We start from the raw sequence: 18,479 nt of genomic DNA on the forward strand, positions 1-18,479 counted from the left end.
TTTTTATACTTAATTTGTATGTTATCAAGTTATGTATATACTTGTTTTAACTAGAGAAGTGGATGTATTTTTTATACTTAATTTGTATGTTATCAAGTTATGTATATGCTTGTTTTAACTAGAGAAGTGGATGTATTTTTTATACTTAATTTGTATGTTATCAAGTTATGTATATACTTGTTTTAACTAGAGAGACCCAGAGTGTGGCTAGAAACTGAGTGAATTCACTCAATTGTAGAAATGTGATCACAATCTGCGAGTCGCGGGATCGGAACACGTTCGCCTTTTCAGCCATGGGAGTATTATAATATGACAGTAAATCCTACTATTCGTTGGTAAAGAGTGACCCAAGAATTGGTGTGGGTGTGGTTGATTAATTGTTTTCCCTCTGGTATATCAGTTCAAGGTCAGTTGCGGCTAGTTCAGTAGTTCTGGAGTAGTTTTGCGCAAAATCCGTCAAACAAACAAACTATGTCTATGCAGCCGCGTGTGAAACTATGTCCAATCATTCCTGATACTCGGTTAAGAGTAGCTGCACAATAGGCGGCTAGTTGCTCTCATTCTGGTTAGCAGTTCTAAAGTATGTATGGCTAAACAGTTGGCCCATGTATCGTATAAGGTGCTATTCCAGAACAAAATAGTGAGTACAAAGCACTTCATTTAATAACCTACAATAATTTACTTTTCTCCACTGTTTCTAATAATTATTTTGGCTTAGTCTTTGAAACATATGTCTGTTCCAATCATGTGGTTGGCACCAACGCAAACTGTGCTGAGATATTTTGTATTGTACATCATTTAATTTAATAAATATACATTCAGAAGGTTAACTACACTTTATAAGACGATATTCTAGGTCCCATAATTCCTCTGAGGTTACTTTCTCCATCCTGTATTGTGTAAGTCTTGAAATCATTCATGATTATGCACCTATTACCTAACGCCACAATTTCCAATGTATCAAACTTCTGCAAGGACCACAAGGTCAATATGAGACGACACGCCTTCATACATTTTCTAAACTGTAGGTGAACGTAGACTTCCCAAACCAAGAGCAAAAATCCCCATTAAAGTTACCATGGGAGGGCTTGATAAGTAGATTTTCAAGCGGTATTGTTTTATTCCCAGTTTATCTGTCATCTTTCTCAGGAAAACTATCGTTGATTTTGAGGATGGGATGGAAGCCTGTGAATTTTGGGTTTGAGAACTTTCGTCAACTTCAAATGTTTGTTAACTATCTTTTTGTGAGTGTTAGGAGGAAATTTGACCTTCAATGCAAAAGCTTTTGGGATTGGAGGGAGGATCTATTTCGTAACCACCACATTCAGTTTGCAGATAAAGGTGTTGTTTTTCCTTAGTAACTTAAGATGTCGTTTCGGAGTCCGTTGCTGTGCGAGATTTTTCATTTCCTTGGAGGAAATTGAGGTTTGCCTTTTCATGTTCTTTGGATCTCCATCATTTAACAATCTCGCTTTATGAATATTTCTTTTTTTTTAATGTTAATAACTACTCTTTTAATTCATAAGTCTACTTGTTGCGAAACTGTACTGTCGAATAATCGGGTACTCAATAAGCAGGTGCTACATGTTGCCCATACTCCATAAATTGCCTCTGTGGCTTTATGGCACTGCATTATTACATTCAAGTCTTTTTTATAAAATGCATTTAACCTTCTCAATTTGTGGTAGTGTTCTTATATTATTAGCTTTTTCTCTTGTTAAAGATGATTCTTTCTTTTCCATTGCAGGAAATTGCTGCCATTTTAATAAGTTTTGAAAGACACGATGACTGGTTGTCCAAAGAGGTGAAAATCAGGTATAGTATCTTACAATTACTTTCCTGAATCCCAGGGATATAAATTACAAGGTTGCAGTAAGATGAATGTTGTGGGCCCAGTTTATGACAATATTATTGAGGTAATTTAAAGTTATCTTTTGTTAATATGCGTTATACATTCAATCGCAGAGGTGTAACCAATAACAAGTTAAAAATGTGATGAAAAATTATCGACATCACTCCGCAAGATGAACAATTGTACATATAAAAGCACCCTTTCTATCTATATGGAATTGTGCCACAGAAGACTGAAATCCGGCCTTAGCTATGGTTTTACACTAATCTAGCTTTGAGGTGCAAGGTCAGAATTTTACATAAGTATGGCATTATACTTTTGAAGGATCTACAAAGGATCTGTACTACAGCTGCTCCCAAACTATCTAACTAATTGCATGGTATTCAGTTTAAGAATATTTTCACATGGTCCTACTATGGAAAGTGTCGCCAGAATGCCCTAGCTTCTACAAGATTCCATGCCCAACTGCTCCGAAATTTTCCTATACTTCTCGATATCTGAATTATTTTACCTTTAAATGGAATACTTAATCATCTGGTACCCACCTTCAATCTTGGACCTAACTCGAGCTGTAGATGCAAATTTTGTTGAACACACGAAGAGCACATTTGCAGTCAGTCTAACAAATATGGGGAAAGACAAATACATTGCAGCATCCAAAATAAGCATTATAGTGGGTGAAAGTCTACAAGGTGCCACAATGGCCAAGACATTTTCGTTTGCTCTAAGACATCAGTCATTCAAGTTTATTAGCAATGGGAAAAGGTGAGTGAAATGTATGCTACGAGGGAAAGTCGTGGCCACAAACACATAGTGACAGAAAAGGAGGAAGTCAGTTAGACAAGATGGTAAAGTTCAATCATCATCAAATAATAAACCAACTGAGAGAGACATTCAATGTAGGGCAATTATCATCCATGTTCTACTGTATCTTTGAAGAACGTTTCAACAAATGGAGTATAACATTAGGAGACCATTGTGTAAACCACTCATCTCAGTTGAAACAAAATAAATGCCTCGAGTGGTGTAAGAAGCACGAATTAATAAGGGCTGGCAAAAATGATGTGGTCAACGAATTATGCTTTATCCTTTATTCACAGATTTGAAGAAAGCCACGCGAATTAGTTGACCCCGCTTGTGTGGTCCCAACTATCTAGGCTTGTGTTAGTATATTCATGGTTTGAAGAATATTTTTCTGATATACCCTGGACTTCTTGGCCCTTGTAGAAGTCAGAATGAATGTCACAGCTTATCTTAGCATCATTTCTGATCATGTGCATCCAGCGATGCTTCACGTGAACTCTGATGGGGACAGCTACTTCGAAGGCGACAATGCTTCCATATACTTTACCAAAATTGTACTTACATGGTTTTAAACTAGTGAAGGAGACTTCAGGCATCTCTCAAGGCTACTACAGTCTCCGGATCTCAATCCAAATCAGCATCTGTGGATGAACTTGAATGATGCATTCGCCAGCACGATCTTCTGCCTACCTCATTCCACGAATTGTATACAAATTTAATAACTGAAAGGTGAAAAAATCACTCAAGACACGCTGCGTCATGTTTGTTATTCAGGCAAAAGATAGCCTAACCCGTTAGTAGGGGTAAGTCCTTATAAAGTGGCCAGCCAATGTGTATGTATATACGTAGTGGTTCTCACATGAACATTTTCTATTGAACAATTAGTGACAGTTAAAGTAGTTAGAAAAAGGAAGTCGTAATTAGATCAATTAGAGGTAAGAAATTTTAAAAGGAATAAAAATCCTCTGAATTATCCTTAAATTATCAGTTCACTTCTTTCTTTTTGAATTTTCAAAAAGCTGTCTCGGTTTCTTCAGTAATCAGGTCCGCACCCAAAAGCGGTTCTAGGATACACATAGGCATATTGAGGTGATATTTATACTTTTGTGACAAATGAGGAGCTGAATACATGTGTTCTACTATCTCATCACTTACTGGGCTGGATCACGAAACCGCTACCGGAATCTTCCTGGATGAGCCTACAAATTTACTTTCATACATCTATCATCCACGGTTATGTTGTAGTATTATTGAGCCCATCTCTTTCTTTGGCTCAATGATAAATTTGAGGGGTTATAATGCACAAAATCGGGTTTCTATACCAGCGGTGGGCAGAGCACAGATAGCCCATAGTGTAGCTTTGTGCTTTAACAACAAACAATCATAAACTTCCTTGTTCATGTCGATATGCATGAACATAGATTTACATTAAGAAAATCTAAAAAGTTATTTCTTATTTTGGCAAACAAATATCTTGAAGCCATTTATACCACCAGTATAAAGCAAATACAATAAAAGGTTAAGATTTTCGAAAACATTTATACTAACAGCAAATACAAAAAAGATTAAGATGAATTTCTTTTCCTCAAAATCATTCTGACATATTTCTTGTGATATTTTCTTCTGCGTGAATGCTTTCCTGTTTAGTTTATTTATTTGAAATACACATATATTATGTATAATAAAAAGTAGGTTCCTAAAGTTGAGAAATATGTCTACATTTACTTCAATGCACTAATAAAATCACTTTTGCCAAAACTGAGGAACGCGACCTAGACGAAGGCTTTTTCTTTAGAGTACTCCACTCTTTCATGAAGAACCAGTTTTTAGCTCATCTAATACCAATGTTTCAGAAACTTTATACCAAGATAACCCTAATTTTTTTATGAATGAATCTTTCCAGTTCAAAAATGTGGGCAGTAATACATTTAACCAGTGCTCGAAGAGGAGAGGGTAAGCGTACCCCCACTTCTGAATTCCCACTTCGAGCACTTCATTTAACACTTTAGTGATTGGGTGATTTCTTTAACTTCGTTTTCTAAAAACCTTTAACCTTCCCGCAAATAGAAAAAACAATAAAGTAATAATGTAACGATTGCTTCATTATTTTTAAGTTTTATGATTTATCCTTAATCGCCTCATTACTTTTATCACAAGTATCGTGATTTTCGAACTTAAGGTTTCTGAATAGCTGAGAATCAGATCCTAATGTTCTCAAATTTTTACCAGAAGAAAGCACATGTTCTTTTAATGTTCTTTATGATAATAAAAAAAAAGATTTAATTTGAATTTCCTCCTCAGGCCTAAAAGCGGTTCTATGCTACTCTACAGTAGAAAGCGGGTACGATACCGACGGGATGGTTACTGTTGGAAGAAACGCAGGGATGGGAAAACAACAAGAGAAGACCATATGAAACTGAAAGTTCAAGGAGCAGAGGTAAGCTGAAAGAGTTGTTCATTAAACTGGTTGTAGATTTTGTCTTTACTTCCAGGAATGAAATGAGGGGTTTTGATGTTATAAACTAAGTGTTAGGAAGTTATGTTGTAAAAGTTCCGTAAGATGTACAGATTCATTTAATATACCATGACGCGATATAGTTTCAGGTAGAAACTTCATTACATAGTGCAACACAAAACAGCGTCAACAAACACGAGGGAAACATGCCAAAAGTGAATTTCCATTACCTCAAATCGAATCTTATTTAGAACAGAAAACTGGTTAATGGTCAAATATAGATTACACTGTGGTCTGGCATGGCTTGGTGGCTAGGACACTCGACTCGCAATCTGCGGGTTCGAAGCCTAGCATTGAATATGATTGCCGTTTCAGTCGTGGGGGCTTATGATTTTACGTTTAATCCTAGTATTCGTTGGTAAACAGTAGTCTAATAGTTGGCTTTGGTTGGTATTGATTAGCTGCTTTCCCTGTAGTCTATTGCTTCAAAATCAGTAACGGTCAGTGCAGATAGCTCTCGAGTAGCTAGCTAACTTTTAGTGAAATTCATAAACAAAGACTACTCTGTAGTAAGCAGCTCTTCAGGTCTTCGTATGTTGCGAGCGAGCACCAAGTAGTGTTTTTTGTTTGTTATATATTATAATTAGTGATACTACTATAGCAAATACAGTAGTCAACACTTGATAGGGATCATGTTTTATTTTGAGTATATGACAAATACCTACCACAATGGTATTTATAGATTGAACACTTTAGGAAGAAAAACACCTGGATAAGTCATTTTTACACTTTATTAAATTCTGTAACATTTAACTTAGATAACAGAGCCTGGGGAACTGATGCACCCTGTGGTACAGTATTAAGAAGAAAAATTTCAAAATCAACAGTCATTGAAAGAAGTGTCCAATTCACAGTCAAAATGATTTCAGTAGTCTGTTTGACCACTTCAACCATTAATGACTGCTGTACAACGTCTGCTCATGATCAGAATAGCCAATCGTTATTGTTGAATCTGTTGCTATTCTTCAATAAGGGCAGGCCCCCCAGTGGCACAGCGGTATGTCTGCGGACTTACAACGCTAGAAACCGGGTTTCGATACCCGTGGTGGGCAGAGCACAGATAGCCCATTGTGTAGCTTTGTGCTTAATTTCAAACAAACAAACAAACAATAAGGGCAGATTCCTGGACCTGGAGCGTTCTTGGTGGGGCTTGACGAGCTTGTAGTCTTGTCTGTAGCTGCTCCCAGTTGGGCTCTATTGAGTTCAGGTCAGGAGACCTAGCTGGTCACTCCATCCTGGGAATTCCGTCAGCTTCCAGGAAGGCAGTCACTGCCCTTGCATGGTATGGACGCGCATTGTCATCCATAAGCAGGAATTCTGGCCATGTTGCACCTGCATATAGACAAACAATGGGTGCAAGGATCTCATATCTGTATCTTAGGACGGTGAGACTTCCATTTCGGATGATTACAAGGTCGATACAGCCTGAAATTGAAATGCCTCCACACACCATGACTGAGCCTCCTCCAAAGCGATCATGTTTGATGACATTATGAGGAAAATTGCGCTCACCAGGGCGTCTCCAAATTCGCCTGCGTCTGTCAAAAAATTCCACACAGTAACGGGACTCGTCAGTGAAGCGTACGCCCCCCCCCATTGTTGCGCAGTCCACATTCTGTGTTCTCTAGTCCACTGCAGTCGTGCCTGCCTCTGCTGTTGGCTTAAAAGAACTTGAACAGCTAGACTGAGCTTCGTGAAGACGTCTGTGTAGATATTCGGACTCCTATGAGATCTTGGAGGGAGTTACGGAGGTTAACAGCTGGCGCAAGGCGATTCCTTCAGCCTGGATAGTCAAGTAGCGGTCTTGTTGTGGAGTTGTTAGTTTCTCCTTCCTCCACCATGTCCCCTATTGACTCTGCCAAACTATCTGAACCTGTTACAGGCTGTGGACACCACACTTTGGGATGTGCCATGAGCAGCAGCAACCCTGAGTTGAGTCATGCCTCCCTGCAGCATCCCAACAGCCCTGTTAAATTTTGTAAGGGAAAGATGATGCCTTTGATCTAAACGAGGCATTTTCTGCACTGCATAATCTCAATCAGACCAATTTTAGCATGCAGTGATCAGTGATATCAAATAAAGGGCCTTACAATTTCACTGTATGATATAACAGAAAATAGCTTAATTCAGAAACGATATAGGTTTAAAATTGAATCCATATTTTTACTTTCATGATAAATTTTATGCACTTGGCACTATGCTAGGTGATCTCACAGAAGGTCTTTACTTTAGGCTTATTATACCAACACTCACTATACTTACAAGGTTTCACGGCAAATCCCTCCTCCTCACCTTTAGTTTGCACCCCTGTCACTAAAATCGTAATGGTCAAACACTAATCGAACTATTCTGTCTGGATAAATGCAATATGAGTTATATGACTTCTTCTATTTCAAAAAATCAAATGTGACATGACGTGAAACATATTGGCTTTTGTATAAGTTAGATATTTTTGTGCACCAGCAATGCCAAACGTGTGGCAGCGTATACCCGATTCTATTTTATTACTCATCAGGATATCTATCAGCCTACCCTCAAATTGAAATTCTTTTAGGCAGGATTAGAATAAATTAACTTATGAGCCATTGGGCGTGATCAAATACATCAATCGAAAGGGTTTGACCTCCTGGGTCGAAAAACAGTGATATAAAAATGTAATAACGTAAAAAAAAGTGCATACTGAATGTATTCATACATACATATAAGCATTCAAAAACTGCAGCCCCCGGTGGCTCAGTTGTAAGTCTGAAGGCTTATAATGCTAAAAATCTGGTTTCGATACCTGCATAATTACAGCACAGATAGATCATTGTGTAACTTTGCACTTAACAACAAACAAATACAAAAACTAAAAAAAAACCGTTTCTGTACGTTTTTAATATAAGTACGTTTATCACTGCTTGGTGTGATTATCGGTTGTCCCATATTACCAATCAGCATACTGATATTGAGACAAGATCAGAGAAAAACTAATAGATGATATTCATAAACATCAGTCAGTTAGAATTATTTAAAAGGTGGCTTAATTCGGGACGCAGTTAATCTCTATATACAACTTATTAAAGGTTACTGACCCATTACAACTTTCAATCTAGTAAGGTTTCAATATTCTGGATATTTATGACAGTTTTAAACTCAATGATGTCTGTTACTGTCAAAGCACTGAATTCACGTACTTATCCGTAGAATAAATAATTGGTTGTGTGAAAAAACTCGTAACTCATCTTCTTCAAGTTTATGTTTAATAAAACACAGTTTTAACAGTTTTCCTCCAGCGATTTATTGTGCGTTAAACGATGAAACGTTTGTGAACGTATTCGGGAAGAACATTCGAGCAAGATCTTTATCCAAAACAATGCAAAAATTCTGGGATTCTGCTTATAGATAACGAGGAAAATATTTCTTTGAATAGGTTTTTAAAATGATTCTCGCACAACTATTCGTAAAAGACCTTTAAAAAAAAAAGAAGACGAAAAACAAAACCAGCGAAAATCGAACTTTTAGTTTTGTAGGCATGGGCGCAGGGTAGTTAGTCAAGTGTATATATCTTTCTTGAGTTGGCAACCGTGTTTCGCGTGCAAATAACCCATCATACCATTAAGTTTTCAGCACCATCGTGGTCGTTTCTAGTTAAAAGCGACCCTTTTGTCAGCTGGTCTTTGGCTTATTTGATTAAATAAGAGTACGTTATATGAAAGAACAACTTTTTTTTTTTTGCTTCTTCTGTTTTCTTGTTCTAATGAGGCTTATCCTTTTATTTCATAATCTTTTCATATACAACATCATTTCTGTAGGGTTTCTCTATAACAATTCTCCTTTTGCGTGATAGTTTTTTCCCCCTTTGAAACCTCTTATATTTGGTTTTAAAAAAAACAGTTATAAAGCACTGGTTGATAACAACCCGATGTGAGATTTTACAATTTTTCTAGGAAAATATAGTACTACATAATGTGTCAAGTTAATGTTGTATTTGACAAAGAACTTATTTTGCTGCACTCTTACGAAATCTGATTTATTTGTTTTTGTGGTCACCACATTTTACGAAGTTTGATAAAACTTGGCATTTTTATTACTCCATTTTGACTTCCTGTCGCACGACGTCCTTGAACAAACAAAGAAACATTTTTATACCAAACATGAGGAAATGAACACAGCAGTATTTTCGCACTGTGCATGAGCACATGATTACAACAGTATCTTTGTACAGGGCATGATGACATGATTATAACAGTATTTTTAAACTAAACCAGGCAATGACCACGGGATTACAGCAGTATCTTTGTACCAGACATGAACACAAAATACCAGTAATTTTGTTCCAGGCATGACCACATGATTACAACAGTATTTTTAAAGCAATGACCACATGATTATAACAGTGTTTTTATGCTAGGCACGACCACATGATTACAACAAATTTTTTGTACCAGGAATGAGCACACGAACACAGCAGTATTTTTGTACTAGTCATGAGCATATGATACCAGTAATTTTGTAGCAAGCATAATCATATTATCACGGCAAGTCTGTCTTGCGGATTGAAGGAGCGGAGACACCATATTGTGTGTCAAATAAGCTTAGTATTGTGTTATCGGCATCGCTTTAAACATATAATATAAACCTTGTGTTTCCCCAGCAGTGTGACGTCAAAATTTAATACCACTGTCTCATGGCAACCTTAAGGACAGATGAAAAGAAAACTTCGATCACAAGTGCCCGTTGATCTTTACTTGCCTTTATAATATTTATATACTGTATATAACTTTCCGAGTCACCGAAGTCACACAGCATTCCGGGATCTTCCGAACTGTTAGGCCTGTATATGCCTTTATGTTTTTATATATATAAATATTCTTAGCAGTTTTGCTTGAATTTACGTAAACATTGTATGCTGTTAAACATATAACCTTTTGGATTATTACAAAGGTGGATGTCTATCAACCTCTGCGTTTTTAAAGCAACCAATAGTACGTCTATCGGATTGTTTTTTGTTTTTGATTTTTATTTGGCATTGTTATTGTTTTTGTACTTATATTTCTGTAATTCATTTTCTCTAGATATTGTGGACCTAATGGTCCAGGCTCGGGACGCGATGCTGCTAAATACTATCCGCACTTTCGCTTGTGGCAGCATTATAAAAATGACAGTCAGTTTCATTACACGGTTCATAGAGAAGGACAAAGCTCTTGTGGCGACGGGTACTGCTGGCAGTCTATCCTCCTTCGGGTCAACGACTCAAAATTTGGGACAGTTGATACCCAAACCCTAGGGATCTCTGACTAGGCCTTTAAGACCACTTGCACTTAATGTTGTTTAAGTTAAAAATTTCAGTTTTCTGTCTAAATAATTATTTAGTTAGTAAATAACATATTTTTGTTTGTCTAATTTAATAACGCACTTTGCTCGCGTTTTATATGCTTGTTTCTTATTGTTTATATCACTTAAATTGTTTATTTTTATTTACTAAAATTTTTTTTAAGCTTTGGTATACTTGTTTCCAAATTCATGTGCGTTTTCATACCTCGACGTTTTTTCTTGTACATGGAAATAACTGTGGCATGCACTTGTTATGATAAAGTATGTGGTGAAAAAATTAAACAATTATCACGTAAAATTGCCAAGGATGACTCGAATGTAAAATTCAAATGTAGAGATATTCACGACGGAACATACATTAATAACGATTTATAACAAATTTCAGTTATCAATGAAGTAGTTTTTATAGTTTAAAAAACATGTTCAAATGCGTTGTTGATAATTGTAAACATTATGATATAAGTGAATTATTCACTTTCGTAATGACCAAAAAATCAATAGCGTGTTCAAGAACTTTTTCGCTAATCGTTCGCGAAGTTATGTAATATGTTACTAAAGAATGGGTACCATAGCCCAAGTTACAATTTCTTCTTTCTGGGGACCACCTGGACATCATAACATCATATTTATTGTAAAAATTATGTTTTGTATTAGAGGAAGAAGGCGTATTGTACAATGTTTTTTCTATTCTTCTTCTGCCATGAAAACATGACAGAATCAGACGCACAATATCTATCGGGTAAATGTATTATACTTTCTTGTCATATTGGATCTGAAAACATATATTTAATGTGCAAAGGATAGAAAAAAATACAAGGCGCCTCGTTGGGACTAAAAGAATAAAAAGGACCCATGAGAAGTGCTTCAAGTGAAACTTCAGATCACGAGGAAAGTGCTGTTTTGCTCGAAATTCTACAAACAAACATTAATGTGTAAGATATTTCAGTTTCTTTTGTTGTTATTTTTTATTAAAGCAATATGTTGAGTAACTTGGTTGTCCTGGACACTTACTTCCCTTGAGGTGTAAAATAATTTGTAACCGCACAGCCAAATAATATCAAATTTAGCTTTCATTTATTACCAAAAATTATTTCATTTCAATAACTTAAATGGTAAATAACAAAATTGAAAGTAATATCATGTGTTACAGTATTATAGTTTTCACTGTGTAGCGGAATACACTATAATGTGTAGCGGAATACACACAGGTAATAAGTGTTCGAATGAATCTGGTCAATTCCTATACAGACAGACGAAGTTCCTCCATGAAAGAAGTTATGTAACGTAAAATACACCCTCTGTATCCAAGACAAATAACTTTTGAAATAAACCATCAATTCATACTGTGTTAAAATAAGATTCAATATCCAAGCAATTTTTAAAGTTTACTTTAAAATTGATTCTTGAAATTTAGTTAAACTGTTTAAGACACTCGTCACCCAACGAAAGCCAATTGGTATAGGAGAGAGTTTGCTCGTTTGTCGAATTTTGCGCAAAGCTACTCGAGGGTTAGCTGCGCTAGCCGTCCCTAATTTAGAAGTGATAAACTAGAGGGAGCGCAGCTAGTCAAGATCACCCACCGCCAACTGTTGGGATACGCTTGCCGACAAATAGTGGGATTGACTTTCCCATTATAACGTTCCTACGACTTAAAGGCCGACTAGGAAAGAGAGGGACAGATGAGAAGAGTGCTCCAGGGACCAGGTAAGGCATTTATTAGCCATAAACACAAAATGTTTTGGATATGCAGGATAACAAGGAGATTGAAAAATTAAATATTAGTCCAGGAAGATCATTAGATTTGGTAATGGGGATAACTTCAGAATGTTGCTGTAAAGGTGGACAGCAGCCAGTAATCCAGCTGTCGTGGAATAAGTCCAAGAAGAAAGTGTGAAGAAGATGTATAAGATGAAGTGAAAGAGCATAAGTGATAAGCTCACGTTGGCGAAGGCGAAAATTTGATTTGAAATCGGTATCACTTATCGTTCTGAACGAATCTTATTATGGCTATTATTTAATAGATAATAATTTGTTATGACATTATTTTTTAGTAATGTGAAAAAAAGAATAATAAATAAATGATTCTTATATAATTTTCTTTGATTTATGAATCAGTCATATTTTAGCCAGCAAAATATTTCGTGCATCATCGGTTTGAATTGTTGTGCACTTGTGTTTTATATTTCTGGTATGGTCTTTTCGATTCCTGGAACGACATGTACAAAAAGAAAAGAACCTGACAAACAGCAATATAGCTTTCTACTCTATTGTTCTTTCAAATTTTGACTTCTCCTTGTTTGTTACAAAAGAGATAAGTCTGATTTTTCATTACTTCAAGAATGGGCTTATGGACTTACACACTAAGATCCGGGGTTTGATTCCTTGCGGTGAACAGAAGGCAGACGGTAAATTGTCTAGCTTTACGAGAAAACAACAACAAGAAATATGAACAGGTTTTGTTTTAAAAAAATACCAGTGTTTGTGCTTTTAATTTCAAAAAAGTATTTTATTTAACGTGTTAATAATTACCACAGGTACGAAAAATAAGGTTACCCTATCAAAGCAATGTAAAAAATAAGTTTTATAAGACGTAATATATACTTTACTGTCAAACTGATACGGTAAAATTTCAGGAAAATATTAAGATATCGGTTTTGTCTGACTCAGTTTCATTGTCGTGCTTTTGATTAAGGAAAACATATGCTCATATTCCCAATGTCGACCCCTATTAATCAACTCAACAGAAAACTGTTTATATGCTAGGCAATGAAGGTTAACATAGTGGATAAATCTAAGTCGTTGTTACACATTATATACACCATTATATATATATATACGAATAATTTCTCCGAAAGGGGTCCGAAGGCCGCCTGGATGGGTCACCTGTTTTAACCACTCACACCATTATACGGTAGTAAATACTAAAAATGACGTCACATAAGGAACGTTTAACGTTGCAATTTGTACTGTCGTAACGGCAGTAAAATGTGCGTATGCCATGAAGCACGAGAAGAATTATGCACTCTGTAGGCTACAACAAAGTATGACATATGAACTTCAAAAGAAAGAAAGAAAAATATTTGTTACTCTTAATTTTGTTTTTATTTACTCTTGAAACAGAATACTTTCGGGGACCCCGTGGAAGTAAATCTAGTGATAGATTATGGGAGTTTTCCCAGATCTCTCACTTGAGGGGTTTTTCCAGATCGAAAGCCTTGCAGCTGACTATTTTTTTTTCCAATCATGTCGTTTCAAGTCTACAGACCAAATTGTCACGCATGTGCAGACACGAACAATATAGTGTTTTACGATGTCTGATGGTGGATATGTACATAATTCATGGAACAGAACATTTTAAAGCATTTTCATGTAGCTATAGCAAACTTAGACATAAAAACAAAATCTAACACTGTATGATACAGACCTGTGCTGTGTGTTGTTGGAGACATCATTTAAAACCTTAGCGCTTCAGTAAAGTTTGTGCTGTGAAAACAATAACCACAGTACGTTATAGTATATCATATTTTGTCGCACCAAGCCTATTCTTCATAAACTTGCAAAGAAACTTACATATTTACATGGTCTGGTCTGAACCTAGTGGATAGCGTGTCATGCTCCTAATCGGAAGTCCAAAGTTTAAGCCACAATGTGTCACTCATCACGCTTCAAATTTTCAGCTACGGAGTCGTTCTAGTTGCGACAGTCAAACCCATTATTCGGTTAAGATTAACCGACTAGGCAACGGATACTACCGACTGATTGATCTTTCTTTGGTCAGCAATCCTAAATTAGATATGGTTACGGCTGAACCTTAGGAACTATGATCTGGTCATTTCGCCGCGTGTCTCATAAGGTGCCGTTTCGACTGTAGATACAAAATTCCAAACATATTTACGTAAGAATAGCGAACATTTTGATAAATATTAACCTGTTTTGTGCTACATTGGGTCACACTAAAATCTAGTAGCGTTTTTTGTTTGCGTTATATTGACCATCACGAAGTATGTGCTGTTTATATGCATAAAATCAGCAATAACTATAGTACTGTGTTATATGTATATATATATAGTAATCTATTTTCAGTTTACTAAACACGTAGGCAACAACCATGCTAAATTATATTTCATGTTTGGTGTGGGAATATCTTTTAATTTGATCTTCTTTGTTATTTTAGTTTGAGTGTATGTGCTTTGAAGCATTAAGATCCTTTTCTATTTAAATGTAACTGATAAGAATAATACAAAAGAATTGAATAAATATTTGCCAAAAATAAAACAGTTGAACTTCTTTCAAAACAAGCTTGTAAGAATAGTAATCTAAAAGACGTCAGTAATATAGTTGTTCAGATAGAAGGGTGTTAATACCGATTATTGTTTGTTTGTTTGTTTTTAATTATGCACAAAGCTACACAAGGGCTATCTGTGCTCTGCCCACCACGGGTATCGAAACCCGGTTTCTAGCGTTGTAAGTCCGCAGACATACCGCTGTGCCACTGGGGGGCAATACCGATTATCAAAGTTTTGTAGAACTGGCTGGATGGTTCACATGGGTATGAAAAGTTGAACCAATTAAAACATTGGGTGGAGATGTATTATTTAGGGAAATACGTTTCCAGTAGTTTCATCTCTTCCACTAAAACGCTATTACCTAATTGCACGTGTTCTTGAAAACTTACAAAAAATGTCATTTCAGCTGATCAATAAACGCGTGCACAGCAACTTGAGTTAATCCAACCTAGTTCATTCAAAGGAAAACGATTAATAGTCGATTACCTAGAAGTACGTCACTATCATACATCTTAGATCGGTCAACCCATTAAAAAAGCCACCCAACTTCAAACTAATTGCAAAAAAAATTTAGTCTTCGTGTTTCTGTCTCGGACATAGTTTCATTGTCGCATAATTATATCCCTTGTTTAACGGATTTTGACAGATTTTAAGATATACTCGACTTGTCAAGTCTGCCGGAGAAAATATTACTTAATGAAATGCTAAACGCAACACTTTGATACTATTAGTTTGTTTGTTTGAAGTTAAGCACAAAGCTACACAATGGGCTATCTGTGCTCTGCCCACCACTGGTATCGAAACCCGGTTTCTAGCGATGTAAGTCCGCAGACATACCGCTGTGCCACTGGGGGGCTTGATACTATTAGAAAGCTAAACCATACATCTTCGAAATGAATACATGTTATTGATAATGTATTCTATATACTGGATGCTCATAAACGAAAAATCATCCTTACTCCCAAGTCAGATGACAAAAATATTCAATAACGTCCTCTAAAGTTCCAAATTATGAGTCACTAATTATATAATTATCCATTGTATGTCATTTTGAGGTTTCTAGAAAAGCTACCAAACACAAATAAAAGCAGCTGCACAGAGTATGATATGTACATAAGTGACATAAAATCATTCCAAACGTAACATAATTAACTACGAATTTCCGGCACACACTAACAAGATTGATCTCGAAATTTCAATAGCTATTTATATAAGTTTAGCTGTCTTCTGACCTGATTTGTATAAAGTTATGCCACCTGCCATCAGACGTAATAAATAATATGATTTCACCTATTTTTTCTCGCATTTTTATGCCAACAGAAACATTTGATGAGATTTTTATTTTACAATGATTGGACAAATGCAATATATATTAAAAGGTATTTATAATCAATACATTGTATGATTCATATTGTACCTCGCATAAAAATCATTTCTACTCTCTAAATTCTATACAAGTTTCGGCAGTTTTTGTTGTTGTTTGTAAAAACTGAAAGAGTGGAGTAAAACTGGATCTTATTAATGATGTCCATTGGCACAATTTTCCTGAATGATCATATTTGAGTGATTAGTTATGTGTCTTTGTTCAAGTCAGTGTCAGCTCCAGTTGTTACATTTGTGCAACTGATGACCATGTATTCTCTGCATCCTACTGAACAATCCCCGCCATGTTTCTTACAGTAGGTATCACAACTTCCTTTACAATTGCACATGATCACTTTCAGAAGCTTATCTGGTGTATCTTGACAGATAGTACGATTTCCTGAGTAATTATAACTCTTATCAATCCAGTACTAGACTTGCATAAGGTGACATAGCTTGCAGATGTAGGTGGCAATGTGTTAACCTCCACAAATGTCGTATTTGATATTATCTTATTGCCACCATTGTAGAAAGAGAGAGTCAACGTCTTCATTTCATGTTTTTTTCTGTAAAATACTTCTACTATTTTATTGTAAGTGAGCACCACTACTAAGCTTCTTTAATGCTACGCCTTCACCAATCTCAAAAAGACGAGATATAGTGTGGCATCTTATAATGACAGAAATAAACGGCAACAGATGATAGTTATTTGATCCGAGCAAGATCTTTGTCTGCCGAATGTCTCACAATATCAATTTATTTGAAGTAGTTTGTTTTAAATCAAAGTTAAAGGAAATGTTACGAAAGCTGAGATCAGCATAAATGCAAAAGAAAACAACTAGAACAGCCACACGATTGATATCCTCTGTTACTGCAGTTTGTCTTATCAGCAACTTTTTATCACGAATGGAACGAATATTTCTGCAGCCTTTCCTTCTAAACGTTTGCTCAGCATTCTGATGAAATATTGTTTATTCTTAGCATTGTCCGAAAATGTTCTTTCTTGGATTTAAAGGGCAAATCTTCAGTAAAGCTAGCCTTCGATCTATCTACTCTTCCTGTGGGTCCTGGATGTTCTTTGTAAACAGGCCCACTGAATATCCATCAAAGGTAATTATGAGATCTGAGTACTTTCTTGTGATATAAATTTTTAAAATGGATTAAAAAGAGCTTATTTTTTGGCCATGGTGTACGTTGGCTTGGCATGACCTGGTGTTAAGGGGCTCGACTCGCAATCTGAGTGTCGCAGGTTCGAATCCACCTAACATGCTCGTCCTTTCAGCCTTGGGGACTTTATAATGTGATGGTCCATCCCACTATACTTATAAGGCTTCACGGCACTCTCCCCCCCCCTCACGCCCCTTTGCACCCAGTCACTAAAATTGTAATTGTAACTATCCAGATAGTATAGTTCGACTATTGTTTACTCGAACTATACTATCTGGATAAATGTATTTTGGCCTTTATGACGTCACACAGACTGGCTTTTATATAGGTTAGATAATAAAAATATTACAAGTTGATTATAAGGTTCATTTGTGGTAACATATGGGGCAAAATATTTAGCGGGTAGTAAATCATTTTACACTCTACAAAAAGCACTAGATGTCGCTGCTATATATCAACTGTTCAACGTTGACATTATAATTTTATTCCATCCTTACAGTGGTAGTGAATATTGCAGAACCTAACATCTCCCAGGAATCTCCAAACCTCTACCTCAATAGCATCCTTCAGTTAAGCAGTGATTTTTTGGTTATGTCATAACCTATGGGCTATGAGTATAACTCTTTGATAACTTATATAATTACTACATTTTTATTCAGACGATTATTTAATAACTTTAGTACAGGTCGCCTGCGTTTAATTAGAGGTTCTACGTGAATAAGGCCTGGCATGGCCTGGTGGCTAGGGCACTCGACTCACAAACTGCGGGTCGTAGGTTAGAATCCCGTCACCAAACATGCTTGCTCTTTCATTCTTGGGGCATTATAATGTTATGGTCAATCTCACTATTCATTGGTAAAAGAGTAGCCCAAGAGTTGGTGGTGTTACGTATTAGAATTTCAAATAGTTCGAAGCCAAGTTAACTGATGATTTAAATTTAGTAATTGAGTTGTGCTTTGGATTTAGTATTTAAATAAATGCCGATATATATAGTCAGTTTATAATACACCGTTTTCGTTTTTAACACAAATACGTTTTAATATACACACAGCAGTACAATTTACAATAACAATTATTACAAATAGTTATTACAAACAATGATTCATAAACAAAAGTTTCACAAAGTAACAAACAATATAAAGTTTTTCTTTCTAGTCTGGAACCTCCTTGATATTTT

At 35.9% G+C, this 18,479-nt stretch overlaps 1 protein-coding gene across 1 annotated transcript in view; it reads left to right on the top strand.

The window, feature by feature from the left end:
* LOC106463921 (calmodulin-binding transcription activator 2-like) overlaps positions 1 to 18,479 on the top strand; it is a 101,672-nt gene that overhangs the window by 26,417 nt on the left and 56,776 nt on the right. The window contains 2 exon segments of the mRNA XM_022391560.1: positions 1,748 to 1,815; positions 4,958 to 5,093. Of these exon segments, the coding sequence (XP_022247268.1) occupies positions 1,748 to 1,815; positions 4,958 to 5,093 (204 nt within the window).

This window comes from Limulus polyphemus, unplaced genomic scaffold, assembly GCF_000517525.1.
Source record: "Limulus polyphemus unplaced genomic scaffold, Limulus_polyphemus-2.1.2 Scaffold1517, whole genome shotgun sequence".
In the NCBI taxonomy this organism is placed as follows: domain Eukaryota; kingdom Metazoa; phylum Arthropoda; class Merostomata; order Xiphosura; family Limulidae; genus Limulus; species Limulus polyphemus.